Here is an 18,624-nt window from a genome sequence, read left to right as displayed (position 1 = left end):
CATGCAATTTGTTAGAAAACCAAATTTAATAAGTGGGTGCAATGCCTCACCTTTCCAAAACGTTAAGTTGATCTAAACCTTCTTACCAAAAAAAAAAGTTGATCTAAACCTATCCTCTGCCAACTAATTAGAGAAATAATTTTATTTTTGCATTCTATAACCTAATTCTAGGTGGTCTCTCATACAGTCATTGGTCCTGTACTATTGTCCCCTGGTTTTTGTATTTTCTATTTTAAACCACTTTGATGACAAAAAGATGCATCCTTTTTAAATAAAGAGAAACTTTAATTAATTAAAGACCAAATGCATTGACAGCTTAAGATGATAGGCTAAATTACACAAGATAATATTGTAACCATAGATTTTCTTTTAAAAACAATGAAAGAACTAAGAGTAATTTAGCGGTTTTGTATAGGAAGACTACGAAAAAGTGTTCAAATTTTATTTTAGGGGTACATATGAACAATTTGTCATACATAACAATAGAAATAACAAATAAATAAATCCCAATCATAGCTTACAATTCCCATGTCTTTTATTAGAACTTGAAACCTGTAGATTATTTGTTCTTCTTATGGAAAGTGAGTCTGACAGATCCGGCTAACTTGGAACCTGAAAATCTCAAACCTAGCCTAGCTAGTTGCCGAAAGCCTGACCCAAGCCCTATTGACAAGCTCGGGCTTCCGGGCAAAAATTGTACCCATAAATTATTCTCATACCGGTTGTGTTTGGTAGTCATTCAAAATTTTACAGGGAACAAGAAAATGGAATCTTCCGTTTGGTGTCTACGGTTTTTTTCTTTCTTTTATTATTATTATTATTATTATTATTATTATTATTAATGAATCAAATAAAAAAAAGTACAAAACGAGAAATGTTGGAACATGATATCTTTCAACATTTGAATTTTGTTCCAAAACAAAATTTTGATACAAAAAATGGAAAATTCTGATTTTGACACGAAACGTCGTTTCTAGAACAGAAAGATTACCAAACGCAGTCTGTAAATCAACATATTAGGCACATCAAGACTAGGCCCTTCCTGAAATACCACATGATAGCCAAAAGGCATTAAAGCATAGGCTATGTTTGGATGGTAAATAAAAAAATTAAAAAAATATATATAATAAAAGATAATGATTGATTTACGCATCTTTCTTTTTTCTTAATTTTGTTCAGGGCAAAAGAACATTAATCATTCATGGTGTCATTGCATTAGTGCATAGACCAATGGGAGGCTATAAGGAGGCATTTTTAGCCAATGGTGCAAGGGCAATACAGTCTTTTCACATCCATTTGTCTCTAACCATAGACACACGCAAGTGAATAACTTTCCCTTCCCTTTTATTTTCTTGCTTTCCAAACATAATCATAGGTTCTAAATTGACCGTCCTACAATGAAACCAGGGAAAATCGGAACCATCTTATTTGAGCCTTTGAGGTGAAATTGAAACCATGTTCTTCTTTTTCCAGGTTCGACCCTCTTTATGTGGGCCATAGGAGTTGGGAAAGAATCCACGAATATACCATTTGAGTCTTTATAAGATGCCGGCGGCTCACGACAGTTACACGACTGACGAGCAGGAGCATTCCGTGAAATACTTCTAGAGGTTCCACTTCCACCACTCCGTGACGGCCAAGTTTTTAACATTTCGGGGCTCACGTTTCCATCCAACCCGTGAAATTTCCACGTGTTCTGATCTAACGACTGAGAAGACTTTAATAGTGGTAGATGAACTTTACCACTCCTATAAATACCCCCTCAACTACTCTTTTTCTCCAGTTGTTAACGGAGAAGAGCCTATAGTCTCCATACACGAGAGAGGTCTGACACAGAAACAGTTTTGCTCGACTGAACTAACAATGGCGACGATCAAGGCAGTTAAAGCTAGGCAGATTTTCGACAGCCGTGGAAACCCCACCGTCGAAGTTAGTTCATTTTTATTTTTTATTTTTTCGCATATGAAATCATCGAGTTCGTTCGTCTTTTTTTGGTTCAGTGTTTGATTTAAACTGTGATTTGGTCCTAGATTTCGGTTTGAACTGCTTTTTTGATGTTTTACTTGAACGATCTGAAGCATTTTCGATTACATTTGGTGATCTTCTTTTTTGTAAATCTTACTTGTTTGGGATTGAATCGGCATTTTGTGTTGTTATATGTATGGATTCTAAGTGCAAAGAAGATTTCAGGTTGACGTTACTCTCACTGATGGAACTCTGGCTAGGGCTGCTGTTCCCAGCGGTGCTTCGACAGGTAAAGAAGATATATTTTTTGGCATCTATTTAAATAGTTTATTTACATTTATCTGTTTGTTTCTGTGGTATTTTCTATTCACTAAGTTGTATCCTTTATTTTGTTGATTTACACAAGGTATCTATGAGGCTCTGGAGTTGAGGGATGGAGGTTCTGACTATCTTGGGAAGGGTGTCCTTAAGGTTAATACTGCTCCAGATAACTGTATTGTCTTAAAATACGTGATTGTACACAAGCACAATTCAATTTATTTTTTTCTGCTGTTCTCCATTGTGATTATACACAAACAAGTAGGATCTATTTGTGTCTATTTGGGTGTCCTTAAAAGTCTAAAATCAGAATTTTTGAAGGTTGGGAGGCGGCACCACGTTCTTGTTTTAAAATTTTGGATCCTTACTGTAAAATGGATGTCCTAGTGTCAAAAAAAAGGGGAAAAAACTCACTTATTTCTGGACAACATAAATCTCTTGCCCTCTTCTGAATCACTTATGTTGATGTTTGGTTCATTGAATGACTGAATTAGAGTAATGCTGAAGTTACTGGGCTATGGGTATGTGTTTACTTAGTTTTCTTCTTGGACCATTTTTTGACCAGGCTGTGGGTAATGTCAATGCAATCATAGGGCCTGCTTTGATTGGAAAGGTACATCCTATGCTTTGATTGTTGTTGTCTCTTTGTTTATTGGCTCAAGCGAGATAATGACTGGGTGTTTATTTCTTCTTTCTTTTCTTTTTTCCTGGACACATTTGTAGGATCCTACAGAGCAGACTAAAATTGACAACTTCATGGTGCAAGAGCTAGATGGGACTGTTAATGAGTGGGGTTGGTGCAAACAAAAGGTTCCATGAACATTTTGTCCCTCGTTTTCTTGTGTCAAGATGCAACAATTTTCATCTTCTTTATTATTTTAGTGCCTTAATTGTTTAATTCTCTCTTCCTCTGAACCATTCAGCTTGGTGCAAATGCTATACTGGCTGTATCACTTGCTGTCTGTAAAGCAGGAGCTACTGTGAAAAAGATCCCACTTTACCAGGTATTTTTTACACTGGAATATTATTTATCCTTTTACATATGTCATGTTTATTTTGTGTCTCATTGTTGTTATGTCTCTTTACTTCAGCACATTGCCAATCTTGCTGGCAACAAAACTTTAGTGTTGCCTGTACCTGCATTCAATGTCATCAATGGTGGTTCGCATGCAGGAAATAAGCTTGCAATGCAGGTAATACTAGAATGAGCAACCTACAAGTAGATAGTATCCTTTTTTCCGTTGATTTCTTTTAATGAATGAATGAATGTTTTGTTTTCTTCTCTTCTAATGTATAATAATTATAATGATAATAAATAATAAAAAATTTCTCTTCCACTCTTCTGTAGGAGTTCATGATTCTTCCTGTGGGGGCATCTTCTTTTAAGGAAGCAATGAAGATGGGTGTAGAAGTTTATCATCATTTAAAGGTACGTCTTTTGTTATTTCTATTTATTTATGAATTTGCATTAAAACTGGATCGTGTTGACCAAGCAAGTTTTTATGCTTTATTTTAACAGGCTGTAATTAAGAAAAAATATGGTCAAGATGCTACTAATGTTGGCGATGAAGGTGGCTTTGCACCTAACATTCAGGTTTGTGAATTCTTCTCTCTCTCTCTCTCTCTCTCTCTCTCTCTCTCTCTCTCTCTCTGTGTGTGTGTGTGTGTGTGTGTGTGTGTGTGTAGAGAAGGATTGCTATTTTGTGAAACAGATGGAAGTTTTTGTCTGAAAGTAAGCTTTAATTGCTGTTATATGCTAGTGTGAATTGCCCCCCCCACCTTTTTTTTTAAACTGCTAATAATGTAGCTTTCTAAACAGATTGGTTGCAAGAGTTAGTTATGATGCCTGGACTGTGGCTTTCAGTTATTTGTCTCATAATGATGCCATCATTGTGGGTTCAACTCTCCATCACTCGAAGCAACTCAGCAATGCCCAAGTTCCCATCTATTTTGGGCTGGCTGCATTAGTTTGCCCATACCACCTATAAAAATACAACTGGGAAAATTTAAGTGTCTTACTCCCTACAGTAAGGCATGAACAAAATAGAGAGGGTACCAATAACGAAGTCAGTCTATAATAATAACTTTTTTTTTTAAATGTTTTTCTGACATGCAGGAAAACAAAGAGGGTCTGGAATTACTAAAGACAGCTATAGCAAAAGCTGGATACACTGGCAAAGTATGTCTTCTTTTCCAGTTACCTATTTTTCTGCAGTTTTAATCATTTGTTTAGTAATTTTTTTACCACCTATTCATTAATCCACTTTCTTAATTTCTGGGTTTGTTAATTTTGGATTTTCTAACAGGTGGTAATTGGGATGGATGTTGCTGCATCAGAGTTCTATAGCAACGAGGACAAGACTTATGATTTGAATTTCAAAGAGGAGGCAAGTTATAATATTATGTTTAGGTCTACAAACAAACCCTGGTCTACCTAGTTGTTTGAAGTGGAAAATGATCAAATTACCAAATTCTAACTTTTTTTTACTGAAAACTCTCAAACTGATATTTAATATCCAACCATTATCCTATTTTGGGCCTCCATACGTTTTTCCAAACACCAGATCAAGGTTTGGTGGTTATTGTTTGTCTCTCTCTCTCTCTCTCTCTCTCTCTCTCTCTCTCTCTCTCTCTAAAGCTGTGTATGAATTCTAAGCTGCTGTTTATTATATTCAATAAATAACAAAATTGGTGGAACATGTAGTCAATAATGGATGATTTCACTGCATGCAGAGCAATGATGGATCACAGAAAATATCGGGCGACAGTTTAAAAAATGTTTACAAGTCCTTTGTGAGTGATTATCCAATTGTGTCCATTGAAGATCCATTTGATCAGGATGATTGGGAGCATTATGCCAAGATGACTTCTGAAATTGGCCAACAAGTACAAATTGTTGGGGATGACCTTCTTGTCACCAATCCCAAGGTAAGTAGCCATATACTAACTACTAAAATTCTAATAAAGAATAATGATGTTTCTGATTTCTGTATTCTTTGTGATTGTTACAGCGTGTTGCGAAGGCAATCAAGGAGAAGACATGCAATGCCCTTCTGTTGAAGGTAGTATCTGCAGTTTCTCTGCATTGATTAACTGTGGCATTCGATCATTTATATGAGCTGGTGCATCATTATTTTCTTTATTGCCATTGACACATTAAGGTTTACATTCATAATTTTTAAAATTTTAATTGTAAAATCTTAGTGGTTGCCTGCAGTAATCATGAAATAGGAGATGGAAAAGAACTATTTGGATTCTTCACGTGCCTTAATTGGTTTTTGTGTTTCATTTGGTAGGAGTTGCATCCTGTTGTGCAGAATGCAGTGGGGTGTTTATAGGCTCTAGTGCTAGGGACTAACATGGGGACTTTGATCCTGGATCATTCTCTAAAACAAAATTTATCAACCAATCCAATTTAATTTTTGTATGGTTCCAGGTTAATCAAATCGGTTCCGTCACTGAGAGTATTGAGGCTGTCAAAATGTCCAAACGTGCCGGCTGGGGTGTAATGGCTAGCCACCGAAGGTTCGATATTGTTCATTTGTTTTTTTGTTTTTACCGTGAAACATTATGGCTTACTCAGTTCTGTATGTTCACTACAGTGGTGAAACTGAGGATACTTTCATTGCCGATCTTTCAGTTGGCTTGGCAACAGTATGTCCCTCTCTCTCTCTCACTCACCCTTTTTTCTGGAACTAAATGTTTTGTTTCCTCCTAATACGTGCTTCATGTGGCTGCCAATTATTGTATAGAAGAATTAGTTTTTTTTTTGTTGCATCACAACTGGAGCTATAGGTCAGGAATTTGCTCAGGCTTATTAATCGGTCAGTCCTGGTTGATTTTTGTCAGGCCTACCCAAGCCTTTAGTTCATATCAAGCCAGACCTAAACCGACCGATTAACTCTATTGGTCCTAAAGTGTAGACTGGAACCGACTACTTCATCAGTTGGTTTTTGGTCCCTCATCAGTTTGGGTTATTTGGCAGTTTTTTGGTGCCTCGATTTTTGATATATAAAACCAGTACAACTAATATATAAACTTCATCAGTTGGTTTTTGGTCCCTTATCAGTTTGGGTTATTTGGCAGTTTTTTGGTGCCTTGATTTTTGATATATAAAACCAGTACAACTAATATATAAACTTCAAACCCTAAATTGAGTGCCTATAGGTCAATCTTAAACATATATGTTAATATTTAGTAGCTATATATCAATTATAACCCAATGTCTAAATATACAAGTAAGAATAATGGGCATCTATTGGTACCTCGTTGATTTTAGTCCATTCGGTTGGTGTTTTGGTCCGATCAGGCAAGGCCAAAACCGACCAGAATTTGAGGATTTTTCTGAACTGGAATTTGGTCCGTCTGCTTTTTATTTTTTCAGTTGGTCTTTACCGTTCAGGCTTTAATTGACACCCCTAAATTTGCTTTGTATCTTGAACTTTGTGCTTGTGTCGGAGCAGGGCCAGATCAAGACTGGAGCTCCTTGCAGATCAGAACGCCTTGCTAAATACAACCAGGTAACCTTTGAGCTAGCACTATATTGATGACTTAGTATTTTAAAAATGAAAACCTGGTTATTCGCATTTTATATTGCTTTGCTTGTTGTATTCCTCATTCATATGTTTGCATATCAGGGTTGTTCAAATGTAATCTCTGTATAACATCGTGGTATAATTGGTCATCCCAACATTTTCATGTAGTGCAAAGCTAGGAATACCATTTGTTTATGGTCCTGATTGATGAGCATGTTTTCCATGCCCATGGCCTTATGGGTTGTATACAATATACATGCTCGATTATGAAATATGGCAGAGCTGGATCTTATATTTTTGTGCATGCCTTTTGAAGCTGTTGCTAAAGTTTATGTTATCTCTGGCATGCAGATTCTTAGGATTGAAGAAGAACTTGGGGCAGCCGCAGTCTATGCGGGAGCAAAGTTCCGGGCTCCAGTGGAACCATACTAAATGCCAGATATCTTTGAAGTATGGGCTCTGTTATTTAGCTGCTTTAGATTTTTGGTGTTAAGAAGCTGTGTTGGTGGAAGATGATGTCTTGGGTAGGGAATCACTAGTGTTTGAGAGAATAATTGACAGGAGAGTTATTGACATCAGTTTTTAGGAGAGAAGAGGTTCCTCCAAGGCACGTTTTGTAGAATGATGATATAGTTGAAAGGTATTTGATATATTATAATGATCTATGTGGTTTGTATGCCTAAGAGTTTTTTAAGTTAAATGCTGGCAATATTGTTCCAGGCGTGGGTTTTGAATTCCAGACCTACAAATGTTCGTAGTGAGGGGACAGAAGATTATGCCATTTAACTGAATGGAAGAGGGTTATTGAGCAAACAGGGCACTCTACAGTCTATACCATGGTTTGAGAACTTGGAATCTGGAATGGGATCGGTCTAGGCCGCCGGTACCAATCCAATATTGATTCGGATTGGACAGAAATACCTTGGATGTACCAATTCTCAAACCATGCTCTATACCCTCATAAGGATTTTTTAATTAAAAAAATAATTAATATAATAATCCACTTAAGAGGGCCTGCTGTGCACGTCAGGCTAAGAGGGCCTTTCCCTGTCCTTACCAATAATGGGATGCCAGGTCTTGACTTCGGTAAAGGCTGGGGGATTGTGTATGGTTGCCTTATTACAATATCTTTCTTTGTATGTCGATGTTGTGCTTCGTCCTCATTGTTGGAAATTTTTTTTATTTTTGATAGAAGTCTTCCGAATTTTATTTGTGCTTATATTTCACTATTTGTAACTTGGCAATACTTTGGTTAGTCCATGTGATAAAGCAGTACACAAGGATGTCAATGGGCCGGGTTGGGTTGGGTTTTAACTAAACCTAAGCCCAGCCCAGCCCTAGGTCGGGCTGGGATATCTCAGTCCAAGCCCAGCCCTGTCTCGTTTAGCACAACCCAAACCAGCCCTAACGAACCCTGATTGGGTTGGGTTTAACCCAATCTAGTCTATAACCTAATACCATCGATTACTTGGTTGCTTGATCTTGTTGCATTGTAGGGGCCAAAGACCAAAGTTTTCTTATATCTATAGATTGTGGAAAACGAAAGACATTTTTCTGTAAGTACCCATTAATAATTATTATCATATTTATATGATTATATACTTAATAAACATGATTGGGTTGGGTTGGGTTTGGTTGAGACCTCAATCCAGGCCCAACCTAACCCTGCCTCAAGCCTGAAAATTTCAACCCTAACCCACCCTATGGGTTGAAATCTTAGCTCAAGCCTTATTCGGGCTCAGGGCGGGCTAGGGCTGGTTCAGGTTGACTGAGCTTTTTTGACACCCCTAAGAGTACACATACATCTCAACGGCCAAATTTCAGCTCAAAGTACAGGAGTATAGTTGTTTAAACACTGATTCAAATTTTAGTAAAATTATCAAAATCCAATGAAATAAAGATGAATATAAAATACAAAATGGCATCTTTTGTAATTTTTTTAATTTCTCTATTAATTTTAAGCTTAATTTGTCCTAGTAAGATACTTGAGTGGGTCCCTATCACATGTGCTTTCGTGTGGCAAATAGTGAAGTGTCATACTTTCATTAGGCATAGTGACGAGAAAGAAAACCTTTTTATAATTAGATAGTGGAGCTTGGGTCAATCTTTTCGGAAAATTTCAACCCCATTTTACCAGACACTATGTAGACCTAGATGTTAAGGAGAATTTTTTTCCTTAACACCGGTGTAGGAAAATTAAGTTCTTAAAGAGAGGAATTTCATAAGAGGTGGCAAATTTTTTGTAACCTTATTCTTTTACCTTGACATACTTCATCTTTCACTGACAATAAAATTCTGTCACTTCACGTATATATCATCACATCACATATATATACCTGAAAAAAAATGTGTTAACAATAACCGTTCTTAACAAGACATAATGGGAGCCATCTCCATTAAGTTAGGGTAAGGTTGAGTTTGTTGTTATAACAGTGACATAATAACAAATATATTTTAAGATTATAAAAAAAATAAAAAATAAAAAAGAAGAAGAAGAAGAAGAAGAAGAAGAAGAAACTTTTACTTCCTCCTACGAGTCAAAGAATTTTTGAAAAACATAAAATCAGGAACTACATAAAGAAAGATGTAAGATCTAAATATTAAATACATAAAACTGTGGTTGAGACTTGAGAGAACAAAAATCGTAAATGTTTTTCACCCTTTGATTGGGCATCTAGGTAACCTGCATCTCAGGACCAAATTTGGTCACCTTTTACCTTCAATTCAACAACCTGAACTCCCAATGGCTACCCTGAAAACATGGTTGCCCACAGGGTTCCAAGTAACGGTACCAAATCAGCCCAATCATATCAGTATCGGCCGATACCAAACTGATCCGAGATTGAATATCAGAATCAGATCAAGGCAAAATTGTTAAAAACAATTCCATTCTTTTGTGAAAACTTGAAAAGGGTAAAACTGACCGATCCAAACCAATATGAACAAATCCAGATCGGTATCTTATCGTTTCGGCAGAGATCAATACCGATTCAATTCCCAATATTTAAATCCCTGGTTGCGCAGCGCCCGCACACAAGCACCAATTTTAAATTTTGATTGAGAAAAGTTCTATCTACGAGGAAGGGAATACAAGTAGAACCAGATATGGTCTTCGATTTGATGGTAGCATCTGCAAAACACACAATCCCTCTCTGAGGAGTCCCCAAGACACCAATGTTAAACGATTTAAGCAAACTGCATACAAAGAAATGAAAGGTGATCTACATCCGGGAAGAAAAATGGAACCTTAGATTTAGAAAAGTTTTTTTTTTTTTTGGTAAGAAGATTTAGAAAAAGTTAAAAAAGAAGGAAGTGTGTCTTCATAAAACTATTCTGTAATTTCCGAACCATTTGAAAGAAACCAGAGATGCTCGCAGAGCTAATTTATCATGGGCTTTGTGCAAAACATGGTCTCTCCACCATGAATGAACAACTGAAGAAACTAGTAAAAGAACGCAACTATGATTGGATAATGAAACTAATGAAATAAATCATTAGAGTACAGCAATATAGGACCATCACAAATACAGCACAAGCAAGCCGAGCTAGAGACGCCTACTTCAGATGCATCATCAGAAATCAGCGTGGGAGAGAGACCTGGCAATCTGGCATGGAAACCCCAAAGTAAGTTCATATACTAAGTAGTGATTGACATGACAATGCAAGCATGAAATCTATGAGATGGTTTAAACACCACCTATAAGCAGACCACTAATAGAACATTTCAGAAAGAAATCATCCAGAGGCTAGTTGTGACAGTTTAATAATACGGATTATCTACCTCCTAGATTACAGAAAATTCAAGAGGAGATTCACCAACTGGATGTGTTATAATCCTATTACATGGGCCTTGCACCATACCATAAAATGCCTACTAGACTGCAGAGCAATTCAAATGCATTTAATACTTACAGTGGGAACATTCTCAAGGACAATGAAACACCGAAGCACCAATGCTAGATCACACATCATCCTCCAATACGCTATAAATCAACCTACAGTGATTATATCAAAGGTTACAACATTTCGAAATAGTAATATAAAATAATACTCCAAGTAGGGTGTCTCATCAGCCATCATAATACCAGAATATAGTGAGGAAGAGGAAGATAACAAGGTAGGCCAGCTTGACAAGCCGTTGCTTCTTTTCCCAGTTGAGCATATTGAAGATCTCAGTAATGTCTGCCAAATGCTGCCTCCGCATGTACCTAATCATGAAAACAGCATATTCAGCTTAGAAAGAGTAGTCATCAAATTCTATGAAGTTTTAATAATTCAACTAACAACTACAATTTGATTCGAATTTCACAAGCAATCAAATGGATTATTAAGGGAGGAGCCCAAAATTTGAGGGATGAAAAATACAGCCTATTTTGGAAGCTCTCAAGGATAAAAAAAGAGTTGAGGCTTAAGTTTTAGGAACTTAATATAATTGTCTTACTGAACCTCCAAGTTCAAACCCACTCATGACCACTAGGTTATCATTGCTAGTGTGGTTTTCTTCTCCTAGAGTGAGTAAACTTAAAGGAGATCGCGAATTTCTATCTTTCGGCAACCATTATGAATACTAGGTTACAAGCCACTAAGAGATCAAGAACTAATAAAGAGTGCTACAACAGGCAAAATTAAGAGCTCATGTACAATGTAAGGCAACAGCTCTGACATATCCACCCCAGCTGTAGTCTCCTGATCTCTGATCCCAATTCCCTTTTTGCAAGTCTATTTCTGCCAATCATGACAGACAAAGATAAAGATTTTTTTTTTTTGGGAAGCAAAGGAAAGGAATTTGTTTTTTACAGATTTTTGTCAATGCAATGGGAGGTACAATTCCACTCCAGGGTGCCAATGTATTGACAGAAATTGGCCCTGGGACATATAAAAAAAAACCCTAAGTGACCTGGACAAACTCCAAAATGCACTCCCAATTCAGCTGATGCACCATAAAATCCTCCAACTATTGAAGCAAAGAAATTGTATTCAACCCGACATTCCTATTTAATTTTCTCTCTTCTTAAAGATACTGCAATGATCAAATCATCCCTTCAACGTTTTTTAAAGTATACTGGGCTTCTAACTCTAAGATGATCCAAATTCAATCAATACAACAAAAAATCCCAGTGGCAGTGTTCAGGCATAAAAACCATCTTAAATGTCACGTCATATTTTGCATCCCCCATTCTTCCCATAAGCAAACACAGCCACTTGAACCCAATCCCAAAATCACAAGACTTGATCTACTGTTTTTAATCTCCTGTAACCAATGTTGAAGGTGTATACTCATTGGCCTATCCTTCTACAGAGTTCTTGGGTGTTGATGGTACCACTTTTGGGAACGATTAGGGGTCTCTAGGGGTGTCAATTCTTAAACCGAACCGGTAAAACCGGCCGGACCAAACCGATAACAACACGGACCGAACCGAACCGAATCCTTATTGGTTCGGTTCGGTTTGGAGTATTGCAACCCCAAAACCAAACCGAACCGCACCGGAAACCGGATGAACCCGAAACCAAACCGAAACCGGCTCAAAACCCGGACCGAAACTGAAACCAAACCGGTAAGAAACCGAAACACTCCAAAATTCATTAAAAAAATCAAAATTTGCATAGTTTTGTATACATTTGTATGGAAAGTCAAATCCAAACTGGACCAAAAACCAAAACCAACCCAGTTACAAATCGATCTAAGAAACCGAAGACAAACCGAAACCAAACCGCACCGAAACCGAAACCGAAACCAAACCGAAACCGGAATTTCCTTATTGGTTCAGTTTCGGTTTCAACTTTCCCACACCGAAACCAACTCAACCTGGACCGAAACCGAGCCGGACCGACCGATTGACACCCCCGGGTCTCTTATTTCTTTGAGGCTGCAGGTCTGTCTTCTATTTGTTTTCCCTCTGGTGTAAAGGTTGAGGTATTCTAACATCCTATGCACTAATATCAGAATTTCATGGTTACAGAAACACACACACCCCCGCCCCCCCAAAAAAAAAAAACACAGAAAGAAAGGAAAAGAAATAACATCAAAGGTGGCATACTTTACAAAATCCTAAAGTTCAATCAAAACAAACCCTATGTAAAGGAGAGGTAGCACACTAGCACCTCAGTAGGGAGAATGGAAGAAGATATGCACCTCCCCATATGCCAAGATCATGAAGTCAATCCCTATCATGGTTTTAGCTATCAGTACGGTATCAGTTTCGACCGATACAGATACAAGATCGGCCTGTACCTGTAGGATCAGTCCATTTTACCCTTGCTTTTCATAAAAATAGGTTTTTTTTTTTTTTTTTTTTTTTTTATGATTTTACCCTGTTCCAATACCGATACCCAATCCCGGATCGGTCAGGTATCGAGAGCCAATACGATACGGCAGATATGGGCAATCCGATACAAATACCTAAAAACATGATCCCTATAGTTTGCAACCACCAACTAGTGACTCCAGAGAGTATAAATCTGATCAGATGTTATAAAATTTAACCAGCCAATATAGACATTCACCCAATTATCGTAGTTATTAATCTTCTAGATATTGGAAAGGATTTCAACAATAGCATGTTTCAGTTTTGGCCTGTATATTAATTAACAACATAAAAAAGGCACATCACAACTTCATTGATGCTTTCCACGTTGATGGCAGTACTGGATAACTTTTACCACAATCTTCAGAAAGAGGGGGAGGGGTGCGAGAGAGAGATTTGCAGTTCAATGCATGTCTGATAATTTAAAATTCAAACATATCTACATGCAAATACTGATGGATTTAGGAGCAGGAAATGGACTTACATTCTGACATTATAGCAAAGGTATGGAACACACAACAAAAACATAAACCAGTGCCCTGTTACAAGAAAGAGGAAGGAAAGGACTCCTTGTATGACAAATTCTGGGAAAATCACGCTGTTTATCCGTCTAGTTGAATCATAAGGGTTGATATAATCAAACTCAAGGTCCGCTAAACACATGAGCTGCAAAGAAATATTTTCAAGTGTCATATTGCAAGTCTTCCATATGTAGAAAAGAGTGAATGAAAAACAACAACATAATGTAGCCAGCGCTTAACAAAATAGAATGCACAAAAGGATGTTTCTTATCAAGTTATCTTGCACGACAAAATAAAAAGATAATTTGTTACTTTGAACAGTAAAGAGACTATTATTTGCAAGCATTCTTTTCCGGGAATTTTCATGTCGAGAAAGGATGAGATAGTGGTGGAATTAAGTATACAATCTAAGAGCAAAATTATGCAAATGTCTTCCTATAGTGCTATCTTTTATAGAAAAATAAAATCCACATAGGCAATACTGATGGATGTAATTCAATGAACACATCCAATTAGGCTTCCACAAAATGCATGGTTGGTCAAGAGAACCACATCCTACAATGGAATAGGCCCCCAAAGGATCAATCCAATTAATGTAGCATATATGACTGGATGTTTACAGTCTTAGAGAAAGTATAGAGTAGGAGAACAACAACAACAACTCAGCCTTATCCCAACTAAATGGGGTCGGCTATATGAATCCTTGCCCCCCAATCAGTTCTATTCGATGACATACTTGATACAAGGCCTAAGTTATGCATGCCTTTCCTCAGCACTTCTCTCCTAAGATCATTTTAGGTCTGCCCTTGGCTCTTTTAGTTTCTTCAATCTGAATCAAATCACTCCTTCATACTAAAGCATCTAAAGGCCTCGGTTGAACATGGCTATGCCACCTCAAACGAATTTTTCGTAGCTTATCATGTATTGGAGCTACACCTCAATCAGCTCTAATATAATCATTCATACTTTATCCTTCTTAGTTTTGCCACACATCCATCTCAAGATCTTCATCACTGCTCCACTAAGTTTATCTGCATTATGCTTCTTAACTACCCAACATTCCGCACTATAAGTCATAGCCAGTCGTATGACTATCCAATAAAATTTTCCTTTAAGTTCAAAGGTTTGCATCAATCACACAACACTCTAAACGCGCCTCTCCACTTCATTTATTCTATTTTAATTCTCTGTGAAACATCATCCTCTATATTACCTTTTTTATTTATAATTGAGTCCAGATACCTAAAATAATCACTTTGCAAAACCTCCCTCTCATCAATTTTCACCATCTCAATATCTGTCCTAGTGCAACTAAAGTTACACACCATATATTCCGTCTTCATTCTATTTATCTTAAAACATTTTCATTCCAAGGATGATCTCCATAACTCTAACTTGGCATTACTTCATGTTTTTGTCTTATCCACCAAACAATATCATCAGCAAAAAGCATACACCAAGGAACCTTATCTTAAATGTTTGTAGTTAAATCATCCATGATAAGCACAAACAAATAAGTGCTTAAAATTGATCCTTGGTATAAGCCAATTGTATTTGGGAATTCACTACCTCAACCCCCCACAGTTTTTACACTAGTCACCACACCATCATACACATCTTTAATTATGTCCACATATTTACTTGAAACACTTCTCTTCTCTAATGCCAAATTAACTCTCTAGGGACTTTGTCATAAGCTTTTTCTAGGTCAATAAAGATCATATGAAGATCCTTCTTGCAATATCTAAATCTTTCCATGAGTCTCCTAAGTAAGCAAATAACTTATGCCTCGGATCTTCCTTACAGAATACCAAATTGGTTCTCAATAATAGTAGTTTTTTGTCTTAGGTGGGTTTCAATAACTCTCTCCCTTAATTTTATAGTATGACTCATTAGTTTTATGCCTCTAGTTTTTACAACTTTGTATACCACTTTAATTTTTGTAAATCAGAACCACAAGTAAACAACATGGTTTGCCAAAATAAACACTGATTCCTAAGCTCTTCCACGCTTCCATTGGGACCTCAAATGGGTCTTCTACCTTTCCTACTTTCATCCTCTTTAAAGCTTCTTTTACTTCAAACAACCAAATTTGGGTCACAAAATTGAATAATAATAAGGTTATAGAAAATTAGGGTGAAATAGATATTGAAGTTCAACCAAATGAACTTTCTTGCAAACTTGAACATAAGTTAAACACAAAGTTATGAGTGGTCGTTGAAAATAGATCAATTTCTCTCAACATTTAAGGGAAAATGATAAAAATTGAAGTATACCCTTGGGCCAATTTGATTTGAACAGGGATGTATTGACTTCGTTTAGTTTTCTCTGATAAGTAAATAAAATTCATAATGCCCGAGAGAGAAGGATGGACTATGCTAATTTTCATTTGATATGTTGTACTGTTCCCACCCTACTGCTTAGTTTGCTAGGTTAAGTGCTTCCTTGACCAATTGAATGCCCAATCCATTGTCATCAAAGAATAAGAGAGTTACAAAAAAAATGGAGTATCACAATGTGGGGTCCCAACTAAAAACTCCTTCAATCAGGATCCGTGAAGACGATGCACTTTCCCACAGAAGGAAAGAGACAAGACTTTCCCTAAGTGGCATGTTTGGGTTGTGAGTCACTTCTCAAGTAGTCTGCGTATAAAGATGTGCAAACATTTTTCCCTCCAGCATATATGGCTTCACATTATTTGATGAATTACGAATATAATGTTAACTTCAATTTGAACTTCTCCCATACGTATTCTGTAAGAGACAACCCTTATCAAAGTCTTCAAGTGATTTAGCCAACCTGTCACTGTCCCCATGGAACACATTAAATGAGAAACCTACTCTTAATTCAAAGATCACAAATTAAAGGTGAGAAGCAATTGATGGGTTTCTAGAAGCCTAATGGGTTAGGATCAGAAACTCAGTTGAAATCCAGAATCGCAGTGAAGAGGGAAAGACCAGTTTCAAAAGAAACTTAATACTTGAAAATCAAGAATTTCAGATGGCCTTAGAATTCTGGTCAAATAAAATATGGTCTTCAACCAAGACAAAACTGAGAATCCAAATTGAAGTAGGATTCTACGAAAACAGCAACAAATTTGAATTTTGAAGCCACCGATCAGTAAGGCATGAAGTACAGTTACTGTATATATGATCAGATATAAAATCACTGGGGTATTAATGGAGAAAACTCCGATTCAATCAAGTATGATATACATATGAACTGAGAAAGAGTTGGGTTTAGCAACCTGATTTTCTAGATTGATAATGAAGAAAGAAGGACAATGGAAGAAGAGTAGAAGGATATGGACCGAGTCTCTCACCTGGAACTTGATTGGAATCCCACCCATCCTACCTTAGCATCTCATCAAGGGTTGTTACATCCACAACATAATTCTGCCTCTCACAGAACATTAGAGCAAAATTCAAGCTTTATTCATTATAAAATTCGTCTGCCTCAATGGCTGGTTGCATAGATACATATAAACTCTCCAAATATGACTCCTAACATGACTAGAGATAGCCTAAAACACCTAGTAATCAATCTTGTTACTTAATTGACCAATAAAAGAGGTAAAACAACTCCTAAACTGACTCAAGAACCTTCATCTGTGTTTGGAGTTCTAACCCAAGTAGGAATTGACATAATGACAGAAAATTAATTCAAAACAGGACTGGATTTATAGATTCCTAATCTAGCCTGAACTTGGACACAAACATAATCAAAACAGGAAAGAAACTGAAAACAGAACTTCACTTGAATAGAAACCCATAGTAAACTTGGAATAGGACTCTCAATGAGAATAGGATTTCTAGAGAAACTAGGACTTTGAAAATCCTGAAACCATGTTCCTTCTTCCTCTCTTGGCACTACTGTTAGTGCCCAAATACTGCATCACGTCTGACATGTATTATGAATCACATAAGTAAATGCAATGGTCCCTACTGCCACTGACCACTGCTGTCTGCTAACTTGAATACGCTTGTTTTCGAAACTATTTAACTTCCACAGTTCGAAAATTTCCCTGACTATTTTACTATCTAAGCCAAAATTATAGATTTCACCAAACACGATAATTTAAGCCAAAATTATAGTTTCAACGAACATGACAAGTTGCCTAATTATGGTGCAGATAATGCAGAGTCGACCTATGTGGATTCTGGAATACTACATTCTGATGCATCAAACTATATAATCTGCAAACTAAATCACAACAGATTCAGAAAAAGAAAAATTTGGTGCGACAAAATTTAAATTTCCATTCCAAATCACCAGACGTGAATATATGGCATTCCGTAAACAAAAAGTGATCGAACTCAGTGCCTGAATCAGAGATCCATTTAATTCATAAAAATTTAATTTTTGTTCCCTAGGGTTCTGCGATTACCTGGTAAACGATGAGGCAGACGATAGCGATTTCGAGGAAAAAGGACAAGAGCCATGAAAAAATAACTCCGTCCATGCCTCGTGCCTCCTTCCCCCACTCCCTGTATCTTTCGTATTTTGCTCGTTTAATTCCAGAAGAGCATGCGACAAGCCCGAGTATCCAGTCTCTACGAATCCGACGCCGAACCAGTGCACGACAACCTTCAAACCTCTCTCCGTACACCGAACGCCTAGTGCGCAATGCACTCGGCTTTACTTCTTTACTTTGCCCAGTGAGCACGCTTCGCACCGCTCCTTACACTCCTTAATGGCTTAATCCTTACAAAGCCAAAAACACACATACATTGCTCTTTTTTTTCAAGGCAAAAGGTTCTTTGCAGTTTGAACCCGCATGATCTGGCAATTCTATTCCGTTAGAAAAACAAATTGTAGCATAACGTCTAATATGACGTAAGAGTCTAATATAAAAAACTTAATCTCTACGTTATGGGAGTGGATTTGGACCTTTATGGTGTCAATCGGGCGGGCTGGACCGGTTTTGATCATGTTTAATTGGGTTTTTTCATTTTAGGATCTTGTAACGTGATCAATCCG

The 18,624-nt window shown here is 37.0% G+C and overlaps 2 protein-coding genes across 3 annotated transcripts; one reads left to right on the top strand and one right to left on the bottom strand.

Moving 5' to 3' along the window:
• The first annotated feature begins 1,770 nt into the window (after window positions 1–1,770).
• Window positions 1,771–7,494, top strand: LOC122079848 (enolase). Its single transcript, XM_042646600.1, has 17 exons — window positions 1,771–1,929; window positions 2,191–2,254; window positions 2,372–2,436; window positions 2,849–2,896; window positions 3,007–3,093; window positions 3,207–3,287; window positions 3,375–3,476; window positions 3,632–3,712; window positions 3,803–3,877; window positions 4,400–4,462; window positions 4,590–4,670; window positions 5,017–5,211; window positions 5,295–5,345; window positions 5,720–5,808; window positions 5,886–5,937; window positions 6,747–6,803; window positions 7,170–7,494. The coding sequence occupies exons 1-17, from the start codon at window positions 1,864–1,866 to the stop codon at window positions 7,248–7,250; spliced, it is 1,338 nt and encodes a 445-aa protein (XP_042502534.1). The 5' UTR covers window positions 1,771–1,863; the 3' UTR covers window positions 7,251–7,494.
• A 2,195-nt stretch (window positions 7,495–9,689) lies between these two features.
• On the bottom strand, window positions 9,690–18,360 carry LOC122078656 (protein cornichon homolog 4-like). 2 transcript variants are annotated; one of them, XM_042644739.1, is made up of 5 exons: window positions 18,032–18,360; window positions 13,608–13,789; window positions 10,904–11,026; window positions 10,731–10,813; window positions 9,690–9,948 (listed from the first exon to the last, which is right to left on the bottom strand). In XM_042644739.1, exons 1-4 carry the CDS (start codon window positions 18,104–18,106, stop codon window positions 10,780–10,782), a joined length of 414 nt encoding a protein of 137 aa, XP_042500673.1. In that variant the 5' UTR covers window positions 18,107–18,360; the 3' UTR covers window positions 9,690–9,948; window positions 10,731–10,779. The 2 variants fall into 2 exon arrangements, with proteins under 2 accessions (XP_042500673.1, XP_042500672.1); XM_042644738.1 differs by lacking the exon at window positions 9,690–9,948 and adding an exon at window positions 10,116–10,423.
• Between the last annotated feature and the right edge of the window lie 264 nt (window positions 18,361–18,624).

Source organism: Macadamia integrifolia, chromosome 5 (genome assembly GCF_013358625.1).
Source record: "Macadamia integrifolia cultivar HAES 741 chromosome 5, SCU_Mint_v3, whole genome shotgun sequence".
Classification (NCBI taxonomy): domain Eukaryota; kingdom Viridiplantae; phylum Streptophyta; class Magnoliopsida; order Proteales; family Proteaceae; genus Macadamia; species Macadamia integrifolia.
Note: the sequence above shows the minus strand (reverse complement) of the source record. Positions and strands in the feature narration are given on the sequence as shown.

Bases quoted from the DNA above. Each gene is read 5' to 3' on its own strand.
- LOC122079848 (XM_042646600.1), top strand. From the start codon at position 1,864: ATGGCGACGATCAAGGCAGTTAAAGCTAGGCAGATTTTCGACAGCCGT. The intron at 4,671-5,016 runs GCAAGTTATAAT...CACTGCATGCAG, and splicing joins ATTTGAATTTCAAAGAGGAG to AGCAATGATGGATCACAGAA. The intron at 5,809-5,885 runs GTTCGATATTGT...TGTTCACTACAG, and splicing joins GTAATGGCTAGCCACCGAAG to TGGTGAAACTGAGGATACTT.
- LOC122078656 (XM_042644739.1), bottom strand. From the start codon at position 18,106: ATGGACGGAGTTATTTTTTCATGGCTCTTGTCCTTTTTCCTCGAAATC. The intron at 13,790-18,031 runs GTAATCGCAGAA...ATTTCTTTGCAG, and splicing joins TCTGCCTCATCGTTTACCAG to CTCATGTGTTTAGCGGACCT. The intron at 11,027-13,607 runs GTAAGTCCATTT...TTTCATGATTAG, and splicing joins CTTTGCTATAATGTCAGAAT to GTACATGCGGAGGCAGCATT.